This window comes from Ursus americanus, chromosome 32 (genome assembly GCF_024610735.1).
Source record: "Ursus americanus isolate L20-20 chromosome 32, mUrsAme1.1.p, whole genome shotgun sequence".
Taxonomy (NCBI): domain Eukaryota; kingdom Metazoa; phylum Chordata; class Mammalia; order Carnivora; family Ursidae; genus Ursus; species Ursus americanus.
Genome location: NC_142158.1, coordinates 33958408 through 33983080, shown reverse-complemented (window position 1 = coordinate 33983080; position 24673 = coordinate 33958408). Strand labels below are relative to the sequence as shown.

General features: G+C 46.8%; 1 protein-coding gene across 1 annotated transcript in view; it reads right to left on the bottom strand.

Annotated features, from left to right (window-relative positions):
* Positions 1–12299: 12299 nt before the first annotated feature.
* DNAH8 (dynein axonemal heavy chain 8) overlaps positions 12300–24673 on the bottom strand; it is a 377771-nt gene continuing 365397 nt past the window's right edge. The window contains exons 91-92 of the mRNA XM_045786311.2: positions 15445–15566; positions 12300–12639 (exon numbers count right to left, since the gene is read on the bottom strand). Coding sequence (XP_045642267.2) covers positions 12352–12639; positions 15445–15566 — 410 coding nt within the window. The 3' untranslated portion in view covers positions 12300–12351. The remainder of the gene's footprint in view (positions 12640–15444; positions 15567–24673) is intronic.

Sequence of the window (24673 nt, the reverse complement as noted above, 5' to 3'; positions counted from 1 at the left end):
TCTATTTCCAAAGGGCCAGAGCATTGTTTCCATAACTGACTCCTCTGTCGAGAGAGAGAAGTCAGTGGGATCGCTCTAGTTTACAGGGAGGGAAATTGAATCCCACAAGAGTCAGGGGATTTGCTTGAGGTCATTTAACCGGGTGTTGGCAGGGTCTGTGCACTTCTGGACCAAGGGATAGAACAAAATGAGGGAGAACAGCAAAGTTCCTCTCTCTTCCCCAAATAGGCATTCTGGCCAGAAATCACAGCGTCTCCCTCCATTTCCTCTGGGAGGGATTTGGGTCTGCTGTGGGGAGAGGTGAGAGAAAACCCCAGGGAAGGAGAGAGTCATGGGGACAGCGGGTGGCAGGTGTTGCCCAAAGAGCCTTCTATTCTCTTCCTTTTGACAAGAAGATTATGTAGCAGAGCTGGTTGAATGCTCCCCAAATCTGGGCATGTAGCATGGGTTGGTTTCCTGGGGCTACTGCACAGTAAAGTGCCCACAAACTAGGGGGCTTACTCAATAGAAATTTATTGCCTCGCAGTTCTGGGGGCTTGAAGTCCAAAATCAAGGTGTTGGCTGAGGGCTGAGAGGGAGAAACTGTTCCAGGCCACTCTCCTAGCTTCTGGTAGCCTTAGGTAGTCCTTGACTTACAGATGGCATTCTCCCTTTGTCTTCACATTGTCTTCCCTCCATGCCTGTCTGTCCCCAAATTTCCCTCTGTGTACAAGCCAGTATATTAGATTGGGGTCTTATGACCTCATTTTAACTTGATTACCTCTGTAAAGACCTTATTTCCAAACAAGGTCACATTTTAAGGTACTGAGAGTCAAGACTCCAAGATCCCTTTCTTTGGGGGAGGGGGGTGTGATTCAACCCATAACACACAAAGACCCCATTTCCCAGTGTCCCTCCATTAGCTTCCATTAGTACAGACTGTGGAATGTGGAAGAAGGTGGTATAGGCCACCTCCAGGCTTGGTCCATACAACTTCCCGCAAGATCCTTCACACCCTCTCCCCCTCCACCTTCCAGCTGGTACAGGTGATCCAGGGAGAACTCTAAGGCTCCAGGGGACCGTAGAACCGAAGACAGGAGCTTGGGTCCCTAAATGACTGTGTGGAGCAACCTCCTGCTGACTGGCATCGTGTTGTACCTTGTTGAGCCACTGAGATTTGGGAGCTGTTTATGTCGGCACTTAGCCCACCTGACACCCAGGGGTGGCACGCGCCCTGAGTCTGTGTGGGACGGGGCTAGTTAGTCCAAGCAGAGGGCTTCTAACAGCCCCCTCCGTGGCTGCAGTTAGGGGAATGGGACTCCTTGCTCCAGGCCCATATCCTGCTCCTCTGTTCCCCTCACCATTGTCAGTGGGTGGCAGCATTGGAATGGGGATTCTGGGTCTGTGTGGCTGTGGCTCCTGGGCCTGGGAAGAGGCCCATTTGTTCTTTTTTTTTTTTTTAAAGATTTTATTTATTTATTTGACAGAGATAGAGACAGCCAGCGAGAGAGGGAACACAAGCAGGGGGAGTGGGAGAGGAAGAAGCAGGCTCACAGCAGAGGAGCCTGATGTGGGACTCGATCCCATAACGCCGGGATCACGCCCTGAGCCGAAGGCAGACGCTTAACCGCTGTGCCACCCAGGCGCCCCAGGCCCATTTGTTCTTATCTACCTGGCTCCCCTCTACCTCTCATCCCTACTGTTCCCACCTGTCTGCCTTCTTCTCTGGAAAGAAGGTGGGGGATCTGGGAAGGGGGTAGTTGTGACAGAGCCCACACTGTCCATTCACAGAATTAAAGCTCTGCAGGAAAAGAGGAAACGTGCCAAATTTCACATGTTTGGAAATCAAATTAAAAAAAAGAAGCATTACATGGGCCGTCTTACTGTCACCTTTCAGTACCTCTGTCACGGCCAAGAAACCCACTGTGACCAAGATGAGAAATGAAACCAACAACAGCCTGAGTCTAAAATGAGAGGTGTCCTCAGACTAACTTGCTAACCGGCCCACCAGCAAACAGCCTCCTTCTTAGAAACTCTCGCCAGCTGTTCCCCTGTGGCATCCTGCAGACCAGCCCATCACAGGCCACACCTGTGATCCAGCTTGAGGCATCAATAGCCCACTAGGACTGACAATGTAGATGTCTCCTAGACCTCCACAACCCAGAAGTTTCCGCTCCCATTTCTGGTCAAGTCCTGGCTGCCTTGTGACCTGGTAATGCTTCAGAATTCCAGACTGGTGAATGATTAGGGGAAGCTCAGAGTCTCCCTCTGTTGTCATGGTCTGACCCCTAGACCTGACCTCTAGTGGACCTGTGGCTTTGCCCAGCAATTGACATTTTCCCAGGACCCAATCTTTCACCTCAAAGCCAGCTCGAGTCACTTCGTTCCCTGTTCTTGAAAGCCTTCATCCCCAGTGCACTCAGCGATGCTCTGGTTTCTGGCTCATTTGCCAAACGAGATGGCAAACAAAGTTGATGGAGCTACCTGGCACCTAATGGCTCAGATGTCTGATCCCCCACCATCCAGGTGCTCTCAGGGAGAGCTTCTTGGGGGAGAGGGCTCTCAGAATTAACTCCAAGCGTATCAGTTTGGCCAGATGAGAACACATAAACACTCCTCTGAGACAAAAGCTGATGATGCCAGCACTGTGGTTGGGGGTGATTGGGGGTGGTTGGGGGTGTGTGGCTGGGGGAAGTCTGGGAGCTCTGGAATGGGAAGCCGTGGAGGCCTTGGCAGCAGTGGGCAGGGCTGGGGTCTCAGCTGTGGTCAGAACCACAGGAGGCAAATGGGGGACAAGAAGTGGGTCCCAATATCAAGCCAGGTGGCCAGGTCTGAGACATGAAGATCAAGTCCCTGGAGATCTATCTCTTCTCTGCCCATCAAAGAATTTGAGATCACTGACTTTTTTCTGAGGATACTCCTCAAGGACAAGGTAATAGAGATGTGCAAAACACAAGCAGGCCTAGGCCAGGCCTCTCCATCATCCTGGTGCAGTAGGACTCTGGGGACAGCAAGCCCCACACGGTGAGATAATACTGAGGCTCTGTGCTAATGGGCCTCAATCCCTGTCCCCCTGGCATTGTCTCAGCCCTAGTGCCCAGGAAGCTGCTGCTGATGGCAGGTCTTTGCCAGCTCTGCCAGCTTTGCCAAGGCCACTGCAATGGCACATCCAAGACCCACAGCTCTGACCTCTGGGAAGAGACTGCTCCCCAAGTGTCTCTGCCAGGAATTCACTGACCCACACCAGAGTATCTGGAAGTGGTCACCATGTGGTGGTTTTTTACAGGAAAAACCAGTGAAGGGAACCTGAAAGCAAACCAACCCACAGAAGTTCTCCAAACATGTAGAATGGGCAGGTTTTAAGGAGTAAGTTCTCCCACAGGCTCCCAACTACCGCCATTGGTTTAGGGGAAAGACTCTGGTCAGGGGGTGGGAAGACCTGGGCTTTATCCCCTGAAGCAGATCACTTCAACTTTCCAAGTTTCCTTGTCTGTATGATAGCTTCTGCCCGCCTGCTTACAAGACTGCTATGAAAATCCAATAAGATAATGCATGAGAAAGAGCTTTTTTGCAAACTGCAGACCACCACCTAGGTAGGAGGAACCATGGTGGTCATACCCACAACATTCTTGACTGTCCATGGTCACGTGTCCACAGATTCTCCTCACAGCCCTCCCCCTCATGTGTCCTGTGATGCAGCCGACCCAAATTCCTCCAAACTTGGCCTGCCTTTGCCACGTTAGGACTTTGCTCCTGCCGTGCTTCCTCCTAGAATGCTCTTCTCCCCTATTTCCTTTGATCAAATCCCATCCATCCTTCGTGGCTCAGCCTAGTGTCCACTTCCTCCAAGGACCTTGTATTATCCTCCCAAAGCATAGTCAAGTCTGTTGTCTGCGCCACCATGCCTCTTCATCTTTAGTCCAACAAGCACTCTCTGACTTACATTGTGGCTACTCACACGCGGTTTATGTTCTCTGCTCTAGCTCGTGCGTGATTTCAGAGCCACTCTTGCAAAAAAACGGAGGGTCAGCCTGGAGCCTTTGCACAGACGGTGCTCAGCAGCACCATATTGAGTGGGAACAAATCGGAAGGGACCTCAAGATGTAATCAATGTCTTTGCGGCCTGGAGGCAGATGAGTGGCCAGGCTCCAGGGAGCAGGTCTATAAACATCTTCTGACAGAAAAGCCCAACTTCAAAGCCTAGCAATTTTAGATTATATTTGCATTGGAGGCTTTTAAAGTAGCAAAACTTTAGATTTATGTCTTCATGAACAGATGTGGAAGGGAAAATCAATGCCTCATAGGATTGGCTTGTTTGTTTTTATCGCAGTACTAAATATTATGCATCGAATGACAAATTAATACATAAATTGACCTAGAGACATACACACACACTCCCGTTGGTGAAGATGGAGGGAGGACGTACCTGAGTTTCTCACGGCTGGACGACGTGGCAGGTGTGTGCACGTTATGTGTCGGTCAAATCAAGTTTCCCACAAAGATGCTGGATTAGACAACTGTAATCGAGACAACTCTGAAAGAGCCCAGACTTTTCCCCAGAAGAGGGGAAACGCGCACATACTTCATTTGGGGGGACACATGGTATGAAAAGCTGAGGCTTTCTTGCCACTGGCTCCAGAGACTTTCCAAGGCCGTTAAAAGGATGTCAGGAAGAAAGCTTGGCAGTCCCCTGACCCCCTCCCACCCATGCCTTCCTCCAAGATGAGAGGAAGAGAATGAAGAGACACCATAGACTGGCTTCGAGTGTGGCGCCCTCCAGGGCTCCCAGCCTGCCCCATACGACCACTTGCTCTCCCTGGTGCAGCTGCTGGAGTGAGGCATGTGAGCAAATGAAGTGTGAACATGACCTTCCTCCAGCAGCCAGAAGCCTGGAAGGCAGTGAGGGCAGGTAGGCATAAGAGGACAAGAGCAGGACCAGACAAAGAAATTCACCTGCTCATCCCCTGGGCCAGCTGTCCCGAAGTCCAGGGCTCCGTGGGCAGGGGTCTGGGATGCACCAAGGAACACCGCAACTGACTGCTGGCAGCCAAGGACTGGCTTGGGCTTCTGGAGAAAGCTGACCAGGTAGAAAGATCAAGCCTATTCTCAAAAAAATTTCCATAAACATGGAAAAAAACTAAAAGTGACTGCTTTCCCCAGGAGAGGGGATGACACATAATAGACAAAGCTTCTGACGTGGTCTAGCTGAACGCCAAACAGTTGGTTCTTAGCTCTAGGGAGGGAGAGAGAGAGAGAGAATGAGAGAGGGAGAGAGAGAGACTAAACGGTATTTTCTATTTGTCTGGCAACCTCTCACACAGGTTCTTATCATGATAGATACTGGAGGTCTTTTGAGAGGACAATAGAAGAGGAACAATAGAAAGGGGAAGGATTTGCATAATCAGGAAGGAATACAGGGAATCTGCAAATGATAGATAGGTATCTTTATCCCCTCAAACACAGGTTCAAGTCCCCAATCACATGTCTGAGGAGGCTGGGGTTCCAATGACAGAAATACCCCTGAATTTGTTAATCAGGAGACTGAAAAAGAGCCCCCACATTCATAAACACCATCTTGAAGCAGCTGTGAAGGTGCCAGGAAATTAGAGGCTCAAGCATCGAATATCTGCACCAGGTCAAATGAGGATTTGCCTGGAAGTTGAGAGGAGGTGCTTTAATTAGTCAGCTACACAGCCTGAGTAAGGATGAGCAGAGGCAGCTTCTGTCAGGAAATGCAGGGAGCTGCCAGGCTAACACATGTGTGAAGCGAAGAGGAATCTCCCTGCTCCCTGAGGACACCTGTTCAATTAAAACTGTTTATAAAGAAACAACTGTAGCACTGTCACCCTGCCACATCCCACATTCCCAAGGAGGGTGACTTTGCAAGTCCCCCAGGATGGAAGCAACTGTGAGCCCCCCTCCCCACCGACTCCTTCTGGGGAGAAGGAACAGTGACACTAACAGCTTCCCAGGAACTGGTATCAATTCAGGGTAGACAAAGAACATTTTCATTTCTCGAGTAGTACTCCCAAATATTTATATTCATCTCAGAAGATTGTATGTAAATCAAGGCTGGTTCCTTTTTGAAGTAAAAACCAGATGCTGGGAAAGAAAAGCAATGGCATTGGCTACTTTTTCCCCCATGTGCTCAAGTTACCGAAGTCATTTTTTTCCTAAGGCAAAACACAGTTCTAGCCTTCAAAAATTATCAGGGAATTTATGGCTCTGAGAAAAATAGCGGTTAAAAATGGATGCTTTCAGATTTCAGATGTCTTTGTGTTTGGGGGTCTTTTCAGAATGGGTCCTGTCATTCCACTCAATCTGGGTGCTCCCTCAGGCAGGGACTCCCTCTTCCCCAGCCTCTCAGAAGGGGACAGGAATCGCAAGCCTCCCTCAAGTTCTTTCCCACCACCTCAGCCGTTCTGGAAAGCTCTCTGCATTTCAGGGGTGTGGCTTCTGTGTGCAGATGTCAGAAATACATCTGCAATTGTTAAGGTCCTCTGAAGAGACCCTAAGAAGGCAGCAAAGGAAAACATGTTCACGATTTGTTTTTAAAGCAAAGGAAGGAGAGAAAGAGAAAGAGAAGAGATGCCCCCCCTGGATGCACTGCCCAGATGCCCCCCTTAGGTCCCAGGCTCCCCAGATGCTGGGAGTGTTGCTGCAACTGGCTTATAGCTGCCTGGCCCACTAGGCGTGAGGCCACCTGTAGGGCCATCCTCATTCCGAAGCTCCCAGCGGGTGGCTGAGGCCTTTGCTGTGACTGCATCCAAGCCCAGCTTCTCCCTCTGCTCAGTCCTGCTGCCTTCACGCCTGCACAGGTATTATTCCCAGGAATCCTGTGCACGAATCTCCAGCTTAGAGTCTGTTTGTAGAAAACCCAACATATGACAAGGAGAGGGATAAAATTTTTGGTGTTTTTAATGGGTGGACAATTTTTACCAAATATGGAATAGGCTCATAAGCCAATGTCTGTTCAGCTCTGGGTAATTTTGGTGGATTCAGTATTTATTCAGTATTTTTCTATTTTGATTCAGCATGTTTTTGGATATTTATGCTATATGTCCTAACTGTTCCTGGAGTGTTGTCACGTGACATCTTTTTATATCTAAAGCAGGATCATTTTTTAAAACCTTAAACAAAAAACACTGGAGAGTCCGCTAGACACCTAGGACTAAGTCACTGGGTTACTTCACCATGAGTGGCTTTTTGGCTTTTTAGATGGAAAGAATCCCCATAGTCCCTTGATATTTTTTTTTCATTTAGGACAGTGAATTACTTTTCACACTTTTGCTTTCTTTTACCCTTGGCTGGACTGTGTTCTTTAGAATAACATCTTACTTTTTCTTCTTTTGTATGTGGACAAAGAAGCTGCCTAGCAGGGGGCCCGCACCTGGTCTAGATCTCTTGTCTTCTCACTTGGGAAGCCAGAGCAAATTTCTCCAGCTCCTTCCAGTTAACAATGCACCTGCTGGTCTAGAATGTTCAAGAAAACCCAGAAAGAGCATGTTAAATGAACCTACTAATTCCCTTTGAAATTCCTGAATTTTAAATGTACATTTGTTTGCATACAACATAAATGCTGATATTTGCCTGATAGCTTCTCCTTTATGCACATTATCCTTTCCATCCAGATAATGAAAGCCGCTCAAATTAACAAGTCACAGAAACACAGATGTACTATTTTCTGTGCACAATTATGAAATTCAGAGATTTATGCCATTAGTCTCTGGCTTTAAAAAAAAACCCAATACTGTCTTGCACAGTTCATCAGAGCCTGGGCTGGAACCATTCAACCTGGGTTCAAATCCCAGCTTTGTTGCTTACTAGCTGCGAGAAACGCGAGGCAGAGTTTTTAGCTTCTCTGTTCTTCGATTTCCTCATCTGTGAAATGGAGATGATAATGTCAACACTGACGTCATGGGGTTGGTATGAGGATTACTTAAGTGTAATTCATGTCAAGTGCTTAGACTAGTGCCTGGCACATGCTAACACTATGTTATGACCTCACCATGAGCAATTCTTCAGAGACCCTAGCTGTTATTTGTAAGCACGTGGCTAAGAAAACACCTCTTGGGGCACTTTGGGTGGCTCAGTTGGTTAAGCGTCTGACTTTGGCTCAGGTCATGATCTCAGGGCCCTGGGATCGAACCTTATGTTGGGCTCCACGCTCAATGGGAAGTCTGCTTCTCTCTCGCCCCCTGTCCCTCCCCCTGCTCATGCTCTCTTTCTCATATAAATAAGATCTTTTTTTTAAAAAAGAAGGAAATACCAGCAACAGCTCTTTTCCCCAAAATTGAAGTGGCAGAAGAAACATCCAGCTAGACTCTCCAGGCTGTAAGCTGCTTTATCTATTAATCCTTCCTGTTTATTATTCATCTCCTCCACTTGGGTTTCTGAATCCCCAAATTTTGCCTCCATACCATCTTTTAAATGACTTGCTTTACTTCCGTTCGAATTATCCTCTCTCTTGTTCCCTCCTTTCATGTTGTTTGGTCTAGAGCAACAGCCTCCTCTCTGACCTTCTCACTTCCATTCCTTCAGCAGTCCAGAACCATTGGTGGTCCCATGATCCTTCCGCAGCATTCCCAACATGGCTCCCACCTGACATTTCCTCCTTCCCCATCATTTGCCTACGTTTACCAGTCAAATTGGGTTACTTACTGTCCATTCATTCTTTCATTCATTCAACACTTAATGGGGAGCCGAAAAGCCAGACTCTGCTTTCCAGAAGCTTGGTGTAGAGTGGGGAGACAGGCACACATTATTAATTCCCAAGCTTAAAATTGCCAAATCCAGTTGCCACCAAAATGCCACAGAAGGAGCAACAAATCCCACCTGGCGGAGGGATGAGGGGGGTGAAGGGTCATGAAAGTCTTCGCAGAGGGCACAGAAAGGATCAAGCAGTGGAGGGGGAACTTTTTGTCACAGATTTATTCAGGTATGACTGAAGTACAGTAAATAGCACATGTTTAAAGTGTATGATTTGGTATATTTTGACACTTGTCAAACCATCACAACAACGAAGAGAGTGAACACATCTTGCCCCAGAATTGTAACCTCCTTCCCCTGTCCCCTTCGTCTCGCCCTGCCAGGCAGCTTGCTGATCTGCTCTCTGTCACGACAGATTCATTTGCATTTTCTGGAATTTTACATATCCGTGCAGCCACACATCATGTACTCTTTTTTTCACCTGGATCCTTTAACTCAGCAAAATAATTTTGAGATTCATCCATGTTGTAGCATGTGTCAAAAATGTGTTCCTTTTTGTTGCTGAGCAGTATTCCATAGAACAGGTAGGCGCTAGTTTGTTTATCCATTCAGGCATGGATGGGACACTCGAGTTGTTTCTAGTTGCTGGCATTACAAATAAAGCTCTTAGGAACATTCATGTGTAAAGTCTTTGTATGCATGATGCTTTTATTTTCTTGGGTGAATATCCAAGATACTCATATGGGTCATATGGTAGCTGGTCCAGTCGATATTTATTGAGGTGCAAAAAGTTTAACTTTTAAGAAACTGTCTAGCTGTTTCCCAAAAATGGTTGTCCATTTTAAATTGCTTCCAGTAGTGTGGGAAGGTTTCAGTTGTTCTGCATGGAAGAGGTTTCCCTTGATAAGGAAACAATATAAGGATGAAAGTATCTGTGATGCTCAGGGAACATCAAATAGTCCTAGCTGAGCAAGTTGAGTGATGGTGGGCCACAAGGCAGACATTTTTAGGCAGCTCATTGGGGGCTTTGGTATTTGGCACGTACATTCCAGTTGACGGAAATTCACTGAAAGCTCTTGGGGTGGGGTACCTTGTCTGGCCTCTGGCTCTGAACATTGTAGCTTCCCATCTGCATATTATTCTCTCCCTCATGCTGTTCCTTCCCTTAGAATACATTCATCTACTGTCTTGGTACCATTTTGGTACCATCTATGGAAAGACCAAGACCCAGCTGAAATGTTCACTTGTCTTCAAGTTCATCCCTCACCCCTGAATTTCTTTAATCATTCTTTTACACATCATGGCCTCAAGTCACAGGGACATTGCTGGGGAGTTCCCTAGTTATCTGAGGTCTCTGAAAAGAGTGGGGCTCATTCATGCAACATCACAAGACCAATTCCTTTTGGAAGATATATCTTTAGACACTTCTTTTTTGGTCTTATTTTTATGCAAAGTCCAAACTATAATAACATTTTAAAACAAAGAAGGTATAAATCTCACTGCTCATTTTGCCTAGACCAACATGAGAATATGTGGACTGGATCCAAGGAGAAAAAAGAAGCAGCACTCTGCCCCCCCCCCCCCCCCCCCGCTCAGCTTTGGTTGGCTTAACCATCTTGTCCCCGATCCTTTGCTCTTTTATGCTCACCAGGTCTCCTTCACTCAAGTGTGGCAAATTATGTAATTAGTGAAAGAGCAACAATTTTGCCAAGAAAATGGTTATGTGTTTATGGAAGTTCAATGGCTCAAAATGTCTAATGAATCCATTTAATGGGCCCAGAGAAAAAAAAGAAGAACTGGGCCCCAGCCAGCTCTGCAAAACCAGGGATAGCTGAGAAACACCCCCCGGAAAGAAGACCATTTTGAGACACTGCTTAAGTAGCAAGTACTCATCCCTGGGGTGGCCTCAGCACCCACCACTCTCCCCTCTGTGCTGACACAGAACAAAATAATCAGTGAAAAATTCCCCAGGAAATGGTCTATGGCTTTAAACAGTCCAATCTATACCCTTGCTAGATTGACATCTTTCCTGCTTTTTCAATTTTCCATAAGATATTCAAGTCATTAGAGAACACTGAACTTAATTGTTATTCTCTGAAAGCTTACCGTGATATCCAGGGGTTTAGACTATGCAGTTTGCCTTCAATCGTGTTAGCAACTGGACAGGAATGTGAATAAAATGCCTGTGCTTTATTTTGGGACCTGCAGTTTGGTGTGCTAGAGTGTGCTTCACTTCCTCTGTGCTCCCCCAGAGCACCAGGGGCTTCCAGATTCTAGCCTCAGTTCAGGCAGACATTCTTTCCAGAAAATGCCATCATTTTCTCTAGTGTGCCTATTGACCAAGGGAAATACCAAAACACGTTTGGGCTGGGGTCTTGGTTACTTTGGTCTTCTAAACTGCCCTGGAAAGTTCTATAGCTTTGACATTGAACCAGTCTCGGAGCATAATGGGGTTCACTAGTACAATGTACATTTCATGATGTATTTTCTACTGTTTGTAAGTACCCTAGACTACGGGGGAATTTTTTTCTGGGGTCTTCCCTGGACACCTCTCCCGGGCTATTGCTTGGCCATCTTGTTTGGTTTCTCGTTGGCATCTCTGATCAGGGCAACAGAAGGATGGGAGGGGAACAAAGCAACATGAAATGCGCCCTTCCTTCAGAACAGACAGGGGGAATGAACTTGGTGAATTCAGCTGAGGGCAAGCAAGAGCATTCTAGATGGATGGGAAGGCCAGTAGAGACACTTCACTACCCCGAAGCTGCATGAACATTCAATGTAGGACCCCATCTGTTTTGTTAAATTGACAATTTCCTTTAGCAGGAAATAAAGGTTCATACTGAGTTTCAGACCAGCTACAGGGTAAGAAATAGCTTCACTTTTTAAAGACTTTGCTTTTTAAGGCATTCGGCATGTAACCTAATTTCATTTGATGGAGTTTGTTTTTCCTTCTCCATTTGCTGCCTAGAAATGTGCGCTTCATTATCTCCCGCAGAGTTGGGGTTGGAGAGGGGGAGCCGGTAGGAGCTGGAGACTCAGAGTTCTCTGGGCCTCAAAAGCACTTAAAAAAAATAATATTAAATAAAATTAAAATAAATGACAAGAGCAGCCATCCCTGTGGATTTGCTGTCTCAAACACGTCACACCACACAGCTGTAACTCCTAAGGGGGACTGACTGGACCCTGCCGGCTTCCATTTCACAAGCACGGCGACAAGGCCAAACCCAAATAAGTGAAGGACAGCACGTTAGCAGAAACACACACAGGGGTTGATTTTCTTCCAGGGAAATGTGGTTTTCATTTGAGAGAAAAGCTCGCATCTATTAGGCCTCTTTTAGAATGCAACAAATTAATACTTTGTTTTCGATTTTTAAAAAATTCAAACCTTCCGATGTTCTAACATGAAGATGAGACTTTATCTAAACAACTAATTATAATGGAATATGATTTCCTGGGCTAAAATGCATTACTTTAGAACCGTTTTTTTTTTTTAATATTGATATGAGGGAAAACACACACACACAAGTGATTGTAGAATATCAACTTTTTAATTTAAAAAGGGTAATCAAGCCATTACCCGGGAGAAAAGACACACATCACCAAGGCTCTCATTAGCGCTGGCTGGCTACATGACTCTAGCGCCCTCAGCAAGTGGAAATGAATTTACTTGATGTCACACAAAAGAGCTACTCCTCTCAAGATCCAGTGATCTGGGGACAAAACCGTTCGCAAATACACCACAGTGATGAAGGTCAAGTCAGTACGCCTGGGTTTCTTGTAAATAGGACACACATACAGCTTGGGGTCCTTGGGCGCAATGGAATTAATGGCAAAGATGTGCAGGACAGGCAGCTGCGTGAAGAGCACCTTGGGCGTGGATTCTGTGAGCTTCCCATTCCGTCTGTCCCAGGCTGCTCCATCCATATACAGCCCATAAATATACACACCTTCCTGGAAGAGTCAAGCATAAGGTAATAGGATTTTTGAAAAATTAGGTGCTGTGAGATGGACATCCATTACTGTAATAAGGGTCGTCAGTTTAGAAAGAAGACATACACCAGTCTTGAAACACCGCCAAAAGAATGAAACACCACTGGGTGCATTGCATTAGTGAAATACTGAGCCCAATTTTCCCCTGTGGCCTATCTTGAGGCCATAAGGGCTGCAGAAATGTTCCCGTTATTGCTTATTTAAGCTTAGGGGTAGCCTGCTGGGGACAATAGACTTAGCCAGCAGAACCAAATCACCTCTCCAGGGAGATAAGTCTCAGAGAGATCTGGTCTGAGTCAGTGTAGGGTCAGAACAAGGAAAGGGATTTGGAGCTGGGAGCCACACGGGATCTCAGCCTGTGCCAGCCAAGCCAACCTGCAGCTCTAACCACCTCAGTCAGAGGAAGGAGTGAGATTTGTTCAGCCAGGCCCAGCCGGCGGGAGAATCAGAGCACCCCCAGAGGCCAGGTGTGGTAGAGCTAGCACAGGCATAACAGACAGGGACTGGGTGTGTTGGTTCGACAGTGGCTGGCAGTCGTCCCCTGTTTCACACAAAGGAATCCTGCCCTTGAGGTCTTCACCATTAAACTGGGGGAAAAGACATGAATTGAATACCAGCACACACTTGTTAGAGGGGCTGCCTAGTGACCAGCACTGAGACTATGTGAAAGGCCACCCTGGGGTGGAGTGCTTGGGGGTCTTTGCAGAGGAGATGGCTTTGAAGGGTGGGCTGCTTTGGGGAAGACAGAGGACAGAGGCCAGGCATCCAGGCAGGAGCGATAGTACAAAGATAGGTAGGATGAGTAGGAAAGCCCAAGCATTTTATTTAGCAGATGATTCAGTGGCTATAAAATGAGCTAGGACTTGACCGTGGAAAAGTCTAGATGTCAAAGTGAAGAGTTTGAACTTTACCTTGTACGCCACGGGGAGCCATAGAACACGTGTTCAGTAGGAAAAGAAAGGCTAGAGGGAATCACGGGGAGACTCTGATAATCACATAAGCCCATAAGATAAATCTATTTAGAACATGGTGAACATTTTTCCTTTCCAATGAGGAGTAGGTAAGGGGAAGCAAATGTAGATTATAATAAAAGAGAGGGAGACTAATTGCAAAGTGTTTTCTGGAATCCCCTCATGTGAGCTAAGAGTATGAGGACCATATTTTTTGAACACAAACCTGAAGTACACGGTTTGACAGTAAGACCAGGAGCAACCCCAGAAAATCAGGACATAAGATGACGATCACCGCCAGTGGGTGACAATTACTACATGAACGACACAACCATTTAGGTATCATCCATCGGTAAACTGTACCCCTTTCAGGTTCCTTTTCATCTCAGAACTTTAAAAAGTCATAGTTAGAAGGTGTAGTGCGTTCAAGAGTGTCCCCCAAAAAATTCATGTCCACTTAGAACCTCCGAATGTGACCATTTGGAAATAGGGCCTTTGCAGATGGGATTAGCTAAGGTCATATTGGGATTAAAGTGGGCTCTAAACTCAATATGAGTGGTGTCTTTGTAAGAAGAGGAGGGGACACACAGAGATGCACACAAAGAAAAGGCCATGTGGCAATGGAGGCAGAGGCTATCAGCCAAGGAACACCAAGGACTGCCCGAATCTATTGGAAGCTGAGAGAGAGACATGGAACAGAATCCACCCCCTCTGCCCTGAGCCTTCAGAAGAAACCAACTCTGCCAATACCTTGATTCCAGGCTCTGGCCTCCTGACCTCTGAGGAAATAAATCTTTGTTGTTTTAAGCCCCCAGTTTGTGGTGCTTGGTGGCAGCAGCCTGAGGAAGTGAGTACATGTCTTGGTGCCAGGAAACAGGGTGCTGCTCTAACAAGCACCTAGAAATGTGGAAGTGACTTTGGAATTGCGTAATGGGAAAACGCTGCAAGAATTCTGAGGGGCGTGATTGAAGTAACCGAGGGTTGCCTTGACTGGAGAGGTTGCCTGTGGAAATACGGAGGTTAAGTGTAGTTCTGGTCGGTGCAGACAGAAGTGAGGACCAGGCTATTGGACGCTGGAAAAAAGGCGACCACTGCTGTAAAGTGGCAGAAAGGGCCAGAACTTGGAATTCATCTGGCCCAGTCCTCTTCCTCGACAATGGAGAGAATGAAAATCAGAGAAAGGGAAAATGAGGCTGACGTATTGAGTACCTATATGGAGTCCTAAGTGATTCCAGTTGATTCTCGCAACTGTTTTTCAAGAGGTTGAATCATCACCCTTATTTCACAGATGAGGAAGTTGAGGCTCAAAAAGTTAAAGTACTTGCCCAAGTCCACAGAGCAGGTCAGTGTCCAAGCAGTAGCTCCCAAAGGCATCTGCTTACCTTGGGGGGGCCCTGCTCTTCCCCCCTCCAGGTGTCCCTCCACCCAGGGTCCCACAGCTAGCGGGGGGCCCTGCTGGAACTGACCCCAGAGCTCAGGACCGCGGGTACTGTTGGTCTCCACCACCCCCCACAGTCGTCCCGTCTGTGGAGCCCACAGCAGGAGCTGGAGACATGTGGAAAACCCCTTTTTAGCAAACACAAGTGTAACTTGAAATTATAAAGACATGCTATATGGGGAGTTCCAGCACTTGTCATTAATTCCCACTCTGGCAAACAGGAGGCTTCAGCATTGAAGTCTCCTGGTGAGGACCAAGGAAACCCCAGCTACAAAGCCAATGGACTTAACTGACACATTCATAGGTCAGTGTCAGGCAGAATTTGAGCTTTCAACCCTGGTTCCAGAACTGCCCCTGCTATAGCCCAGTGGTGCCTACCACAGGGGGCGATGTGATCTCCTCCTTGGTCTGCCGCAGAACTTCGTTGTGGATGGTCACGGAGTCCAGGGCCCAGCCTTTGTGGGCACGAGTCACTTCTTGCCTCATTGCTGTGAGGAAGCCTGAAGAAAAGAACAGAAAAGAGGATCCCGATGTCTTGGTGCAGTCCACTTGAGAAACAAGAAGGGAGCAGAGCCAAGTGTAAGTTGCTTACCAAACTCCAAATGCATGTCCCCCTCCCCCCCAAGAGGAGTTGAGATTGAACCTCAAGGGCACATTTCTTCCTGTGTTTTGTTTCTATGGGGACCTGCAATGAGCTGGGTATTCCCTGCTGGCTGACAGCAGGAGAGCAGCACCCTTTCTGCCTCAGACGGAGTCTTGGTTTGAAATTCTCTCCTGGGGTTTCAACCACTCAAGTGTCTAAAGATTGTAACCCAGGCCTAGCTCAGAGTCTCTATCTGAAAACACGCTATTTAGGAACAAGACTGGAATGGTAAATATTCTGAGATCAGCATTCCAATGAAAACTTGAATAAAACCATTATCAAGCTTCTATTTGCTATAATGGAACAATTTCATTTTGTCTAAGGAAACAAGGCATAATGCCAAAATAGAAAACCCAACTTTCAATTTGCTCAAACAAAGCAATCGCACCGGAAGGAAAGCTATGTGTTTTAATGTGCATAATACAGTTATTTTAAGGCAATATGTGGCTCCAGAGATTGTGGCCTTTCTTTACACTTAATATTTGCAAACCACGCCATTCAATTCAATAAGAGAAGTCTTCGAGAGGAGCAATTATGTTAGAAACTAGGCCCTAAACTTCAAATGGACTTCAAAACCTTAGGAAGATTTATCTGTGACCTCTATATTACATTTGGCTCCCATGTTAATGGTGAAAATCATGAGACTCTTGATTCATAATCATGAGTATATTTTGGAATATGTATGTCCCCACTACTCCCAGTGATATCTAAGAACCGTTATGCACAAACCAGCACAGTCAATGAGAATATTTTATCAAGTTTGACTGGGAATAGAGGGAAGAGAAAAAGTTGCAAGGCACTGAGCTACTATCCCTCAAAGTTGGAAAGAAAGAACAGGCCCCTAGCCTGGCTGAATGAGAGAGTCAAGTTCTTCCGGTTCCCAAGTCCCTTCCTGGTTATTAAATTAGACAGTTGGGGAGGCACGCATTCATTCATTCATTTATTCATTTGTTAAATCTCTCAGGCGTGGCCACTGTGTACCAGGCACCGCTCTAGGTGTGATACCCACAAAGATGAAAAGGCCATCCATGGATCCCGCGTTCCAGGAGCTCAGTCTACAAGGAATGTGGAGGAAGGCAAGACATATAACACATTGTTGTTATGAGCAGAGGTGTGAACAAAATAAACCACTCAGGAAGACAGCTCAAGGGAGGCTAAATCAAGAAGATGAAGTTGAAGGTGACTCTTGCAAGATACGTAGGGGTTTGTCAGATGCGACAATTCCAGTTAGAGGAACAGCGTGTGCAAAAAACATGGAGGTCTAGGCGAAAAGTGAAGCAATGTTGGCAGATAAGGTTAGAACAAAGGTAGAGGCGGGATTTTCAGGGTCGGGGTTTGGACTTGATTTTGTGGCTAGTGGGAAGCCACTGAATATTTAGAGTAGGCAAATAATTTGGTTATATTTGCATCATATAAGGTGTACTCAGAGTGCTCTCTAAAATAGGATTTGCCTGCTAAAGAAGAGCCCTTGCATTAACCCAAAAGATCAGTCAACCAGAGTAGCTGATTGTAGTACTTTTATAGGTGATGCTTTTTTTTTGTCTTTTAAAGATTTTATTTATTTGAGAAAGAGAGAGAGAGAGAGAGAGGAAGAAGCAGACTCCCCACTGAGCAGGGAGCCCAATGAGGGACTAGATCCTAGGACCCCAGGACCACGACCTGAGCCAAAGACAGATGCTTAAACGACTGAGCCTCCCAGGCACCTCTAGGTGATGCTTATAAAGCTATAGTTTCACAAAACTATACTGAGAGGGCCTGGTAGTAAAGGAAGATTTTATGACACCAAAAGTTCACTACACGGGCCAGGAAATGGTGCAAGTTTTCCTGGGAGCAATTGCTGGTCAGTGCCTCTCCGTACTCCATGCTCGGAGTTATTTGAAGTGATTTGATCAGCGTGGGATTATGTCGACTTCAATATTCAATAGTATGGATCCCATACTCTAGTAGTAAGACAAGCATTTTGTGAATTTGCCAGTTGGTGGTGTATGACTGCTGGGGGAGGGAGGTCATCGAGAGAATGTGACCACCAGTTGACCTGTGAGCTGCACCCAGGCCATCAGAGACACCTCTCTCCCTCCCCTGTCCTTTGAACCTTCGGCCCTCTGCCTTCCCCCCTCCCAGAAGCTGCTAAAGAGCACAGCCTGGAGATGGTGATGTGGTGTTGGGATCATCTCGATGTTGTTCATGATTGAACCTAGAGAAGGCCTCTAGATAAACCTTTACATTTGGTGGGCGGCTGTGACGATCTACTCTTGCGGCTGCTGGAGACAAGCTTCCTGCGTAAATTCCCTTGCTTATTAAACCTGTCACCTACCCACCTGGAGTGGCCTGCCTTTTTCTGGGTCTCTCTCCGCCCTCCACGGAAGGGGGCCAGTTTCAGATTTCACCGGGGAAGCTTCCGGGAAGGTTGCAAACCAGTAACTGGTGAGCCTGCCAGGAGACCAAAGAAACCGGCCTTGGGAAAGAGGCATCCGAGGGAAAAATCCCACGTTGACCATCAACCTCTATGTGGGGAGGGGTGGCCTGTATGTCAGAGGCCCTGCCCGTGTGTACAGGGGAACCCTGGAAATGCTGGCCGCTTTAATGTGCTTCTTTGAGAGACCGCTAATGCACTGGGCAAAGAGAATGCCCTGCAAAGTGAGGAGAGGGAGGGAGGGGCGTTGTGGGGATTGAGCGTGAAATGGACAAAACAGCCTGCCATCCTAGTACAAAGGAATGCGAGGCACAGCAATCACAGCCCTGGCCAGCAGGGCAGCCCCCAGTTCAGGAAACGTTCATGACGAGAGTGTATCCTCCCATTGAGCTTATTGATACAGCTTGCCAAGTTCCAGCAAAAGGCCAAGAAAAGTACCCAAGCATGGTTAGTGCAGCTACGGAAGACAGGAGGCCATGGCATTCTTCTGCCTAGGCAGGTGGCAGAAAATATGAGCAACATCACCACACACCCTGCCCTCCAGCAGTGCTGGCATGGTGCTCGGTGGGGAGGGCTGGTTCGAGGTATGCATTCCCTTATAGTTGGGACTGTTCTAGCCTGCTGGGGGGCTTAACCCAATGGAGGCGACCTCCCTGGGAAGATGGGACCTTGGAAATATATAGAGGGGGTACAACAAATTCTTGGGGAGTTGGGAATGACATAGGCCATCTACACCCCTGTCTTTGAAGGGCCTCATCAGGCCACATTCACCGCAGGAATGAAAGCCAAGATACTCTAGCCCGCCCCCAGCACCTGGTATGGGACGCTGATATCCAGGCTAAGCCCAGTTGTGGGGCAAGATATTATGGTGTTGGGAAATCCATTGCTGATCTGGGGGAAACTGACAGATCCTCGGAACTGGTATGGGCTGTGGAATAGACCCAAGATAAAGAGGGAGCTCAGAAGGTCAAAAGTTTATCCCAATCAGCTATAAAGGGTACAGTAAAATTAGCCCAGAAGCAAATGTGGTTTGGCCTCATTGCTGCAGGGACGCAACCTGCACAGATAGACCAACAACCTGTGGAAACTATGGAAAAGTCTCGAAACTTGAACAAGAATTTGGACCTGCCGCATCTTCCCCTACCATGTCTGATGCCCTGCTCCTCTAGCAGAGGCCTCAGGGATACAGTCTTATTCAGGGTGGGTGCCTCCTACATCCAGGGTATTGTTGGATACAGTCCAAGAGTGCTTCCGGGTGAGGACCACTGCAGGTGATCAGAGGACTCATGTCGAGCTCACGACTCACCAGTCCCCCAGGAATAAACAAAAGCAACAGCTCTGGTGGATACTGGAGCTGAAAGTACTCTACCACGTGGTAACCCTCAGAAGTTTCCTGGCCCCCTCAGTGTCATTGATGATTATGGAGGGCACACAGTTATGGTCAGGAAGGTCCTTTTGACCCTCCAAATTGGGCGTTCTATGTGAATTTTTTTTCTCTCCAATACCAGAAAACATTGTGGACGCTGATATCCTACACGGTCAAACTCTGCAAACCTCTACTGGTGAATTTTGCTTCCAGGTTACAGTCATCAAAGCAGTGCTGAGGGGAAATGCCAACTGGGAACCTGTAAGCCTGCCATCCCTGCGAAGAGGGGTAGCTGTCAAATAGTATCAATTGCCTAGGGGTGGAGAAGGAGATAGGAGAAACTATTTAAGAACTGCCCTGAGTGGGTATTATATGCCCTTCCCACAGTGCTCTCAACAACCTGGACTGGCCGGTAAAAAAGCCGGGTGGCTTGTGGCAGATGATGGTGGACCTACCAAAAATTGCACAAGGTAGTGGCCCCCTATTCAATATGTGGCTGTGGCCCACATTGCCACCATCTTAGATACCTTGGTCATGGTCTTAGGCATTTACTCTACTGTGCTAGATGTAGCAAATGCTTTTTTTCAATAGACTCCTGGCCACTGGGTCACAGGATCAAATTTGCCTCCACATGGTAGGGGCAGCAATGAACCTTTCAAGTGCTTCCCCAAGGTGACCAGCACAGCCCCGCTGTCATGGCATGGTAGTCCAAGACCTGTCCCTGTCCTCCTTCCCCACATCGGTAAAATGGGCCCATTACACTGCCGATACAATGCTAACATGTGAAGACTTGCCTCTGCGGCAGGACACTCGGCAGGCTTTGCTGGAACATCTGGGGGAGAAGATGAGCAGAAAATTAAAGGCCCAGGCACTGCTGTAAGGTTTTGGGAGTTGTTTGGTGGGGTAAGCCGCCAAAGTTGTTTGGTGGGGTAAGTGTGTTGCCGTAGAAGCTGTGATTGATAAGGGCAAGCTCACCCAACCCCTAAGAATGTGAAAGAAGTAAAGCCTTTGTGGAGATTTGGGGCTTTTGGAAGACTTTTATTCCCCACCTAGCACAGTGTCTCTGTCCCTTACACTGCCTGGCAAAGAAGGGGCATGTGTAGGACTGCGGATCAGAGCGGTAAGCCACCTTTGAGAAGATAAAAATATTAGTGAAGCAGATTAAAGCTGTTGGCATCCCCTCACCAGTGCTACCAGTTGAGTTAGAGATGTCTGTGACTCCAGAAGTTCTGGGTACAGAGCTCCTCCAGCTAGAGCCTCTCATGCAACAGAGGCTGAACTCAGAGTGGCCATCACTTATGAGCTCTGGCCTTTCACCCTTAGCACTGACACTTGGGCTGTTCTTTTCTCTCTCCCTGTCTCTTTTTAAGATTTTATTTATTTATTTTCAAGAGATAGAGCATATGAGTAAGGGGAGGAGCAGAGGAAGGAGAAGAGGGGGGTGCAGAGGGGGAGGGAGAGGGAGATAACCTCCAGCAGACTGTGTGCTGAGCGAAGAGCCCAATGAGAGGCTCAATCCCATGATTCTGAGATGATGATGACCTGAGTGGAAACCAAGAGTCAGAAGCTTAACCAGCTGAGCCACCCAGATGCCCCAACACTTGGGCTATTCTAAAGGGTTAACTCTGTCACTTGGACAATGGGAGGCTAAGGGGTGAATGAAAATGAGTAGGCCATTGTGGGGTCAAGATGTATGGTGGGGACCATTTTGGTTCCCCTGCCAGAGCCTGAGGCCCTCCTCACTGTCTTTCATATCCTGGCTCATAAGGCACTGACACCCCCTGTCAATCAAGAAGCTGATGTTCTAGCTCAGATACAAGCCCTAGCAACTGGCCCTTCAGTAGACAGAGTAGCTTGGGTACATAGGAAGAGCAGCCACCATTGCATTGAGGTGGGATGGCGTATTGCCAAAGATGCCAGCCAGATTGCCCTCGAAATACAGTGGCTTGGTTAATGTGGTAACAGCATGTCCTGTGTGTTCTAAACAATGCCCAGGGTAGCTTCTAAAGGAGTTTGAGGCCATCCACCAGAGTTCCCAAACAGTAAGGGACTGGAAAATTGATTATATTGGCCCCTCCCTCTGAGTGAGGGTTCTAAATACGCCTTTGTTTGTGTAGACACCACATCTGGCCTAACCCAAGCTTTCCCCTGTCACCATGCAAAGCAGTCTACCACCATTAGGAGATTAGAGAAGCTAAGTAGCATGTATGGATACCCTCACTGACAAGACAGTGATCAGGGGTCATATTCCAAAGGTCATGATGCACAAGACTGTGCAAAAGCACATGACATTGCATGGCAGCTCCATCTCTCCTATAACCCGAAAGCAGCAGCAGGGGTGGGGGAGGTTGGGTGAAAGGACAACTGAAATACTAAAACAGCAGATGAAATTAGTAATAGGTAAAACCACCTTGGCCCAGTGAGCTACAGTACTCTCAGGCTTTAATACACTTGAATGATCAATCAGTAGGGCCTGTTGCCCCATATGGCAGACTTGGGACCCCTGCCAAGGTCCCCAATCCCATAAAGGTATGGAAGTTGCAGGAAATAACCACTGCCCCAGCTCTCACTGTGGATCAACATGCTATGACGCTGAGAACACCAAGCCCCACCACACCTGGGAAAGGAGTTACCTACTGGAAACCGCAATGGGATGTCCTACTGGGATGGGTGTTGCTTCGCACCCATCTTCACTGGGATGGGTGAGGGAGAACTACCTAATCTTCACTGGGATCCCACTGTCCTGCTGCAAGCCAGACCTGTTGAAATGCACTAGGCCTAAATGGAACATGCACCACTGAAAGAGGGGAGAAGGTGGGGGGTCCTGGTCTGGCATATCCTACCCCCAGTCCACCAGCTCATGCCTGACCGGGCTGCCTCCCTCAGCCAACATGGATGGTATGCAAAACCAGGTCAAGTTCCTAAAACTGCCAATTTCCCTCTCCTCAAGGCCAGGTGGGTATGTAGTTTTCCACTGCTACAATCATTGGGCCTGGAGGATGTTCTAGCACACACAGAAGCCCTTACTAAATCCATCCAGCAAGCCTTGAATGATAGCCAACAGAGCCTGTCCTTACCAAACGTGAAACGCCTCTACTGAGAAAAACTGTTTTCCAAAATAGGAAAGCCTTGGACACTATTACTGCCTCACAAGGAAGCACCTCTGCCATTGTCCAAATAGAATGTTGTGTGTTCATTCCTGATGAGTCTGCTAATGTATCATCTCTATTAAATCACATGAGGACACCAGTGAATGGCCTGGGTAATCCAACTTCCAGCCTAGGAGACTTAATAAATCAGTAGTTTGAACCATGGAGCCCTTGGTGGAAAAAGTTGTGACTAATTTTAGGATTATTTTCTTAATCTGTGTTTTCTCTTGCACGTGTCCATACCGTTGCTGTGGCAGCAGCCTGCCGTGCAGCTGATGGCTGCCCAAAGAGCCACCTCTATGCTAGTGAAACCCCTTGCTGACGGCTCAGGTTCTGTTGCAGAAGAGGGGGCCCGGGAGATTGTAAGAGCTGGTCACAGAGTGTTGGGGGAGGTTATCAAGAGAACATGGCCACCGGCTGATCCGTGAGCTTCATCTGGGCAATTGGAGTGTCCTCCCCACCTCCCCTGTCCTTCAAATGTGTGTTCTACTTGCCTTTCCTGCTCCCAGAGGCTGCCCTAAGGACAGAGCCTTGGGCTGGTGATGTGTTTTTGAGGCCATCTGGATGATATACATGACTGGACCCAGTTAAGTCCTCTATGTAAACTTCTAACATTTGGCAGGTGGGTACAGAGATCTATTCAGCTTGTGGCCACCCAAGTTAAGCCTCTTACAACTAAGCGCCCTTACTTATAAAACCTGCCACCTACCAATCTGAAGTGGCCTGCCTCTTCCTTTAGTCTCTCCCTGCCTTCCGCATATGGGGGGCTGGTTTCAGATACACCCAGGAAGTTGTAAACCAATAATGACCATAACAATAATATACAATTCTTTCTTGTAAGTCCCTCCGTGAATGTCATTTTCATCATGCAACACCAAGTGTGCCTCCATGTGGCATACTAGACACTGTGTATCCAAGTAGAGTAGTTGGAATTCAATTGACTCTATTTTATGATATTTTAAAATTCATCCCTGATCTATGAATCTACAAGGTCATAATGCACAAGACGTGAATCTTGGTCTTAACCATCCATCTGCACAAATTGAATAATTGAATTTTTCTCTAACATTTTAAATTCCAACTAAATGACATAGGTCCTGAATGATGGATGAGTGGGATTCTCTCTCATGTAACATGCCTGCTTTGAAGACTTGAGCCATTGTCAGAAAGCTCTGAAAACCTCAAGTACAATTAGGGAGAGAGCATCTCCCATCTTCTCCCTCCTGGGGGATACACATGATGTTGTCTAGTTTACATGAACAGTACACCTCCTGATTTAGGTAACACTCTTAGTATGCTGATAGATGGAATCTAGAACACAGATTACTTTGAGCTGTTAAGAAAGGAAAAGGTTAAATAAATGTATTGGAAAGTAGGGGACTGTTCCATGGGCCATTCTCACCCAGAGAACATGGAGAAGATACATAGTTTTTCAAGTCTTGATAGTTTTGCTTTGGCTTCCTGAAAAGAAAAACATGATCTTGTGGAATTCAAACTGCAGTAAATCCACTGAATTGTTCATTATTGAATTTAAAAAAAATGAATGACCATCTTTCTTGTAGACTAATATCAAGGCTAATGGAATCAAAATCTGTGTTTTCTGAAGTTTGTATAATTTTAAAAGACTATTGATACATTTTTCTTTATAAAAACTTGAAAAGCAGTACTTTTGTCTTGGCACCAATTTAGTTTTAATAATTCTTAAACCAAACTTCAATCATCAGTGCTGGAAAGTGATTCATGCCTTCATATGTTTGACTCTGAAGTAAGAAGCAAAAAGTTGGGGAAAGTCTTCACCAATAATAACCTTCTGTTCATGAGATTTAACCACCCACATGGAAATGGGTGATTTGACTATTCAACATCTGAGTTGCATGTGGTCCAAATGAGTGTTTTTTTAAAAAAAAATTTTCCCTTCAAACTCATACAGCACAATGAAATCTTAAAACACTTGTCAAGTCTGTTCTTTAAAAAATTCACTATTAAGCTGGGGTTATACTTTGGAAATTCAGGTCTAAAGTAACACTTGTTATGTC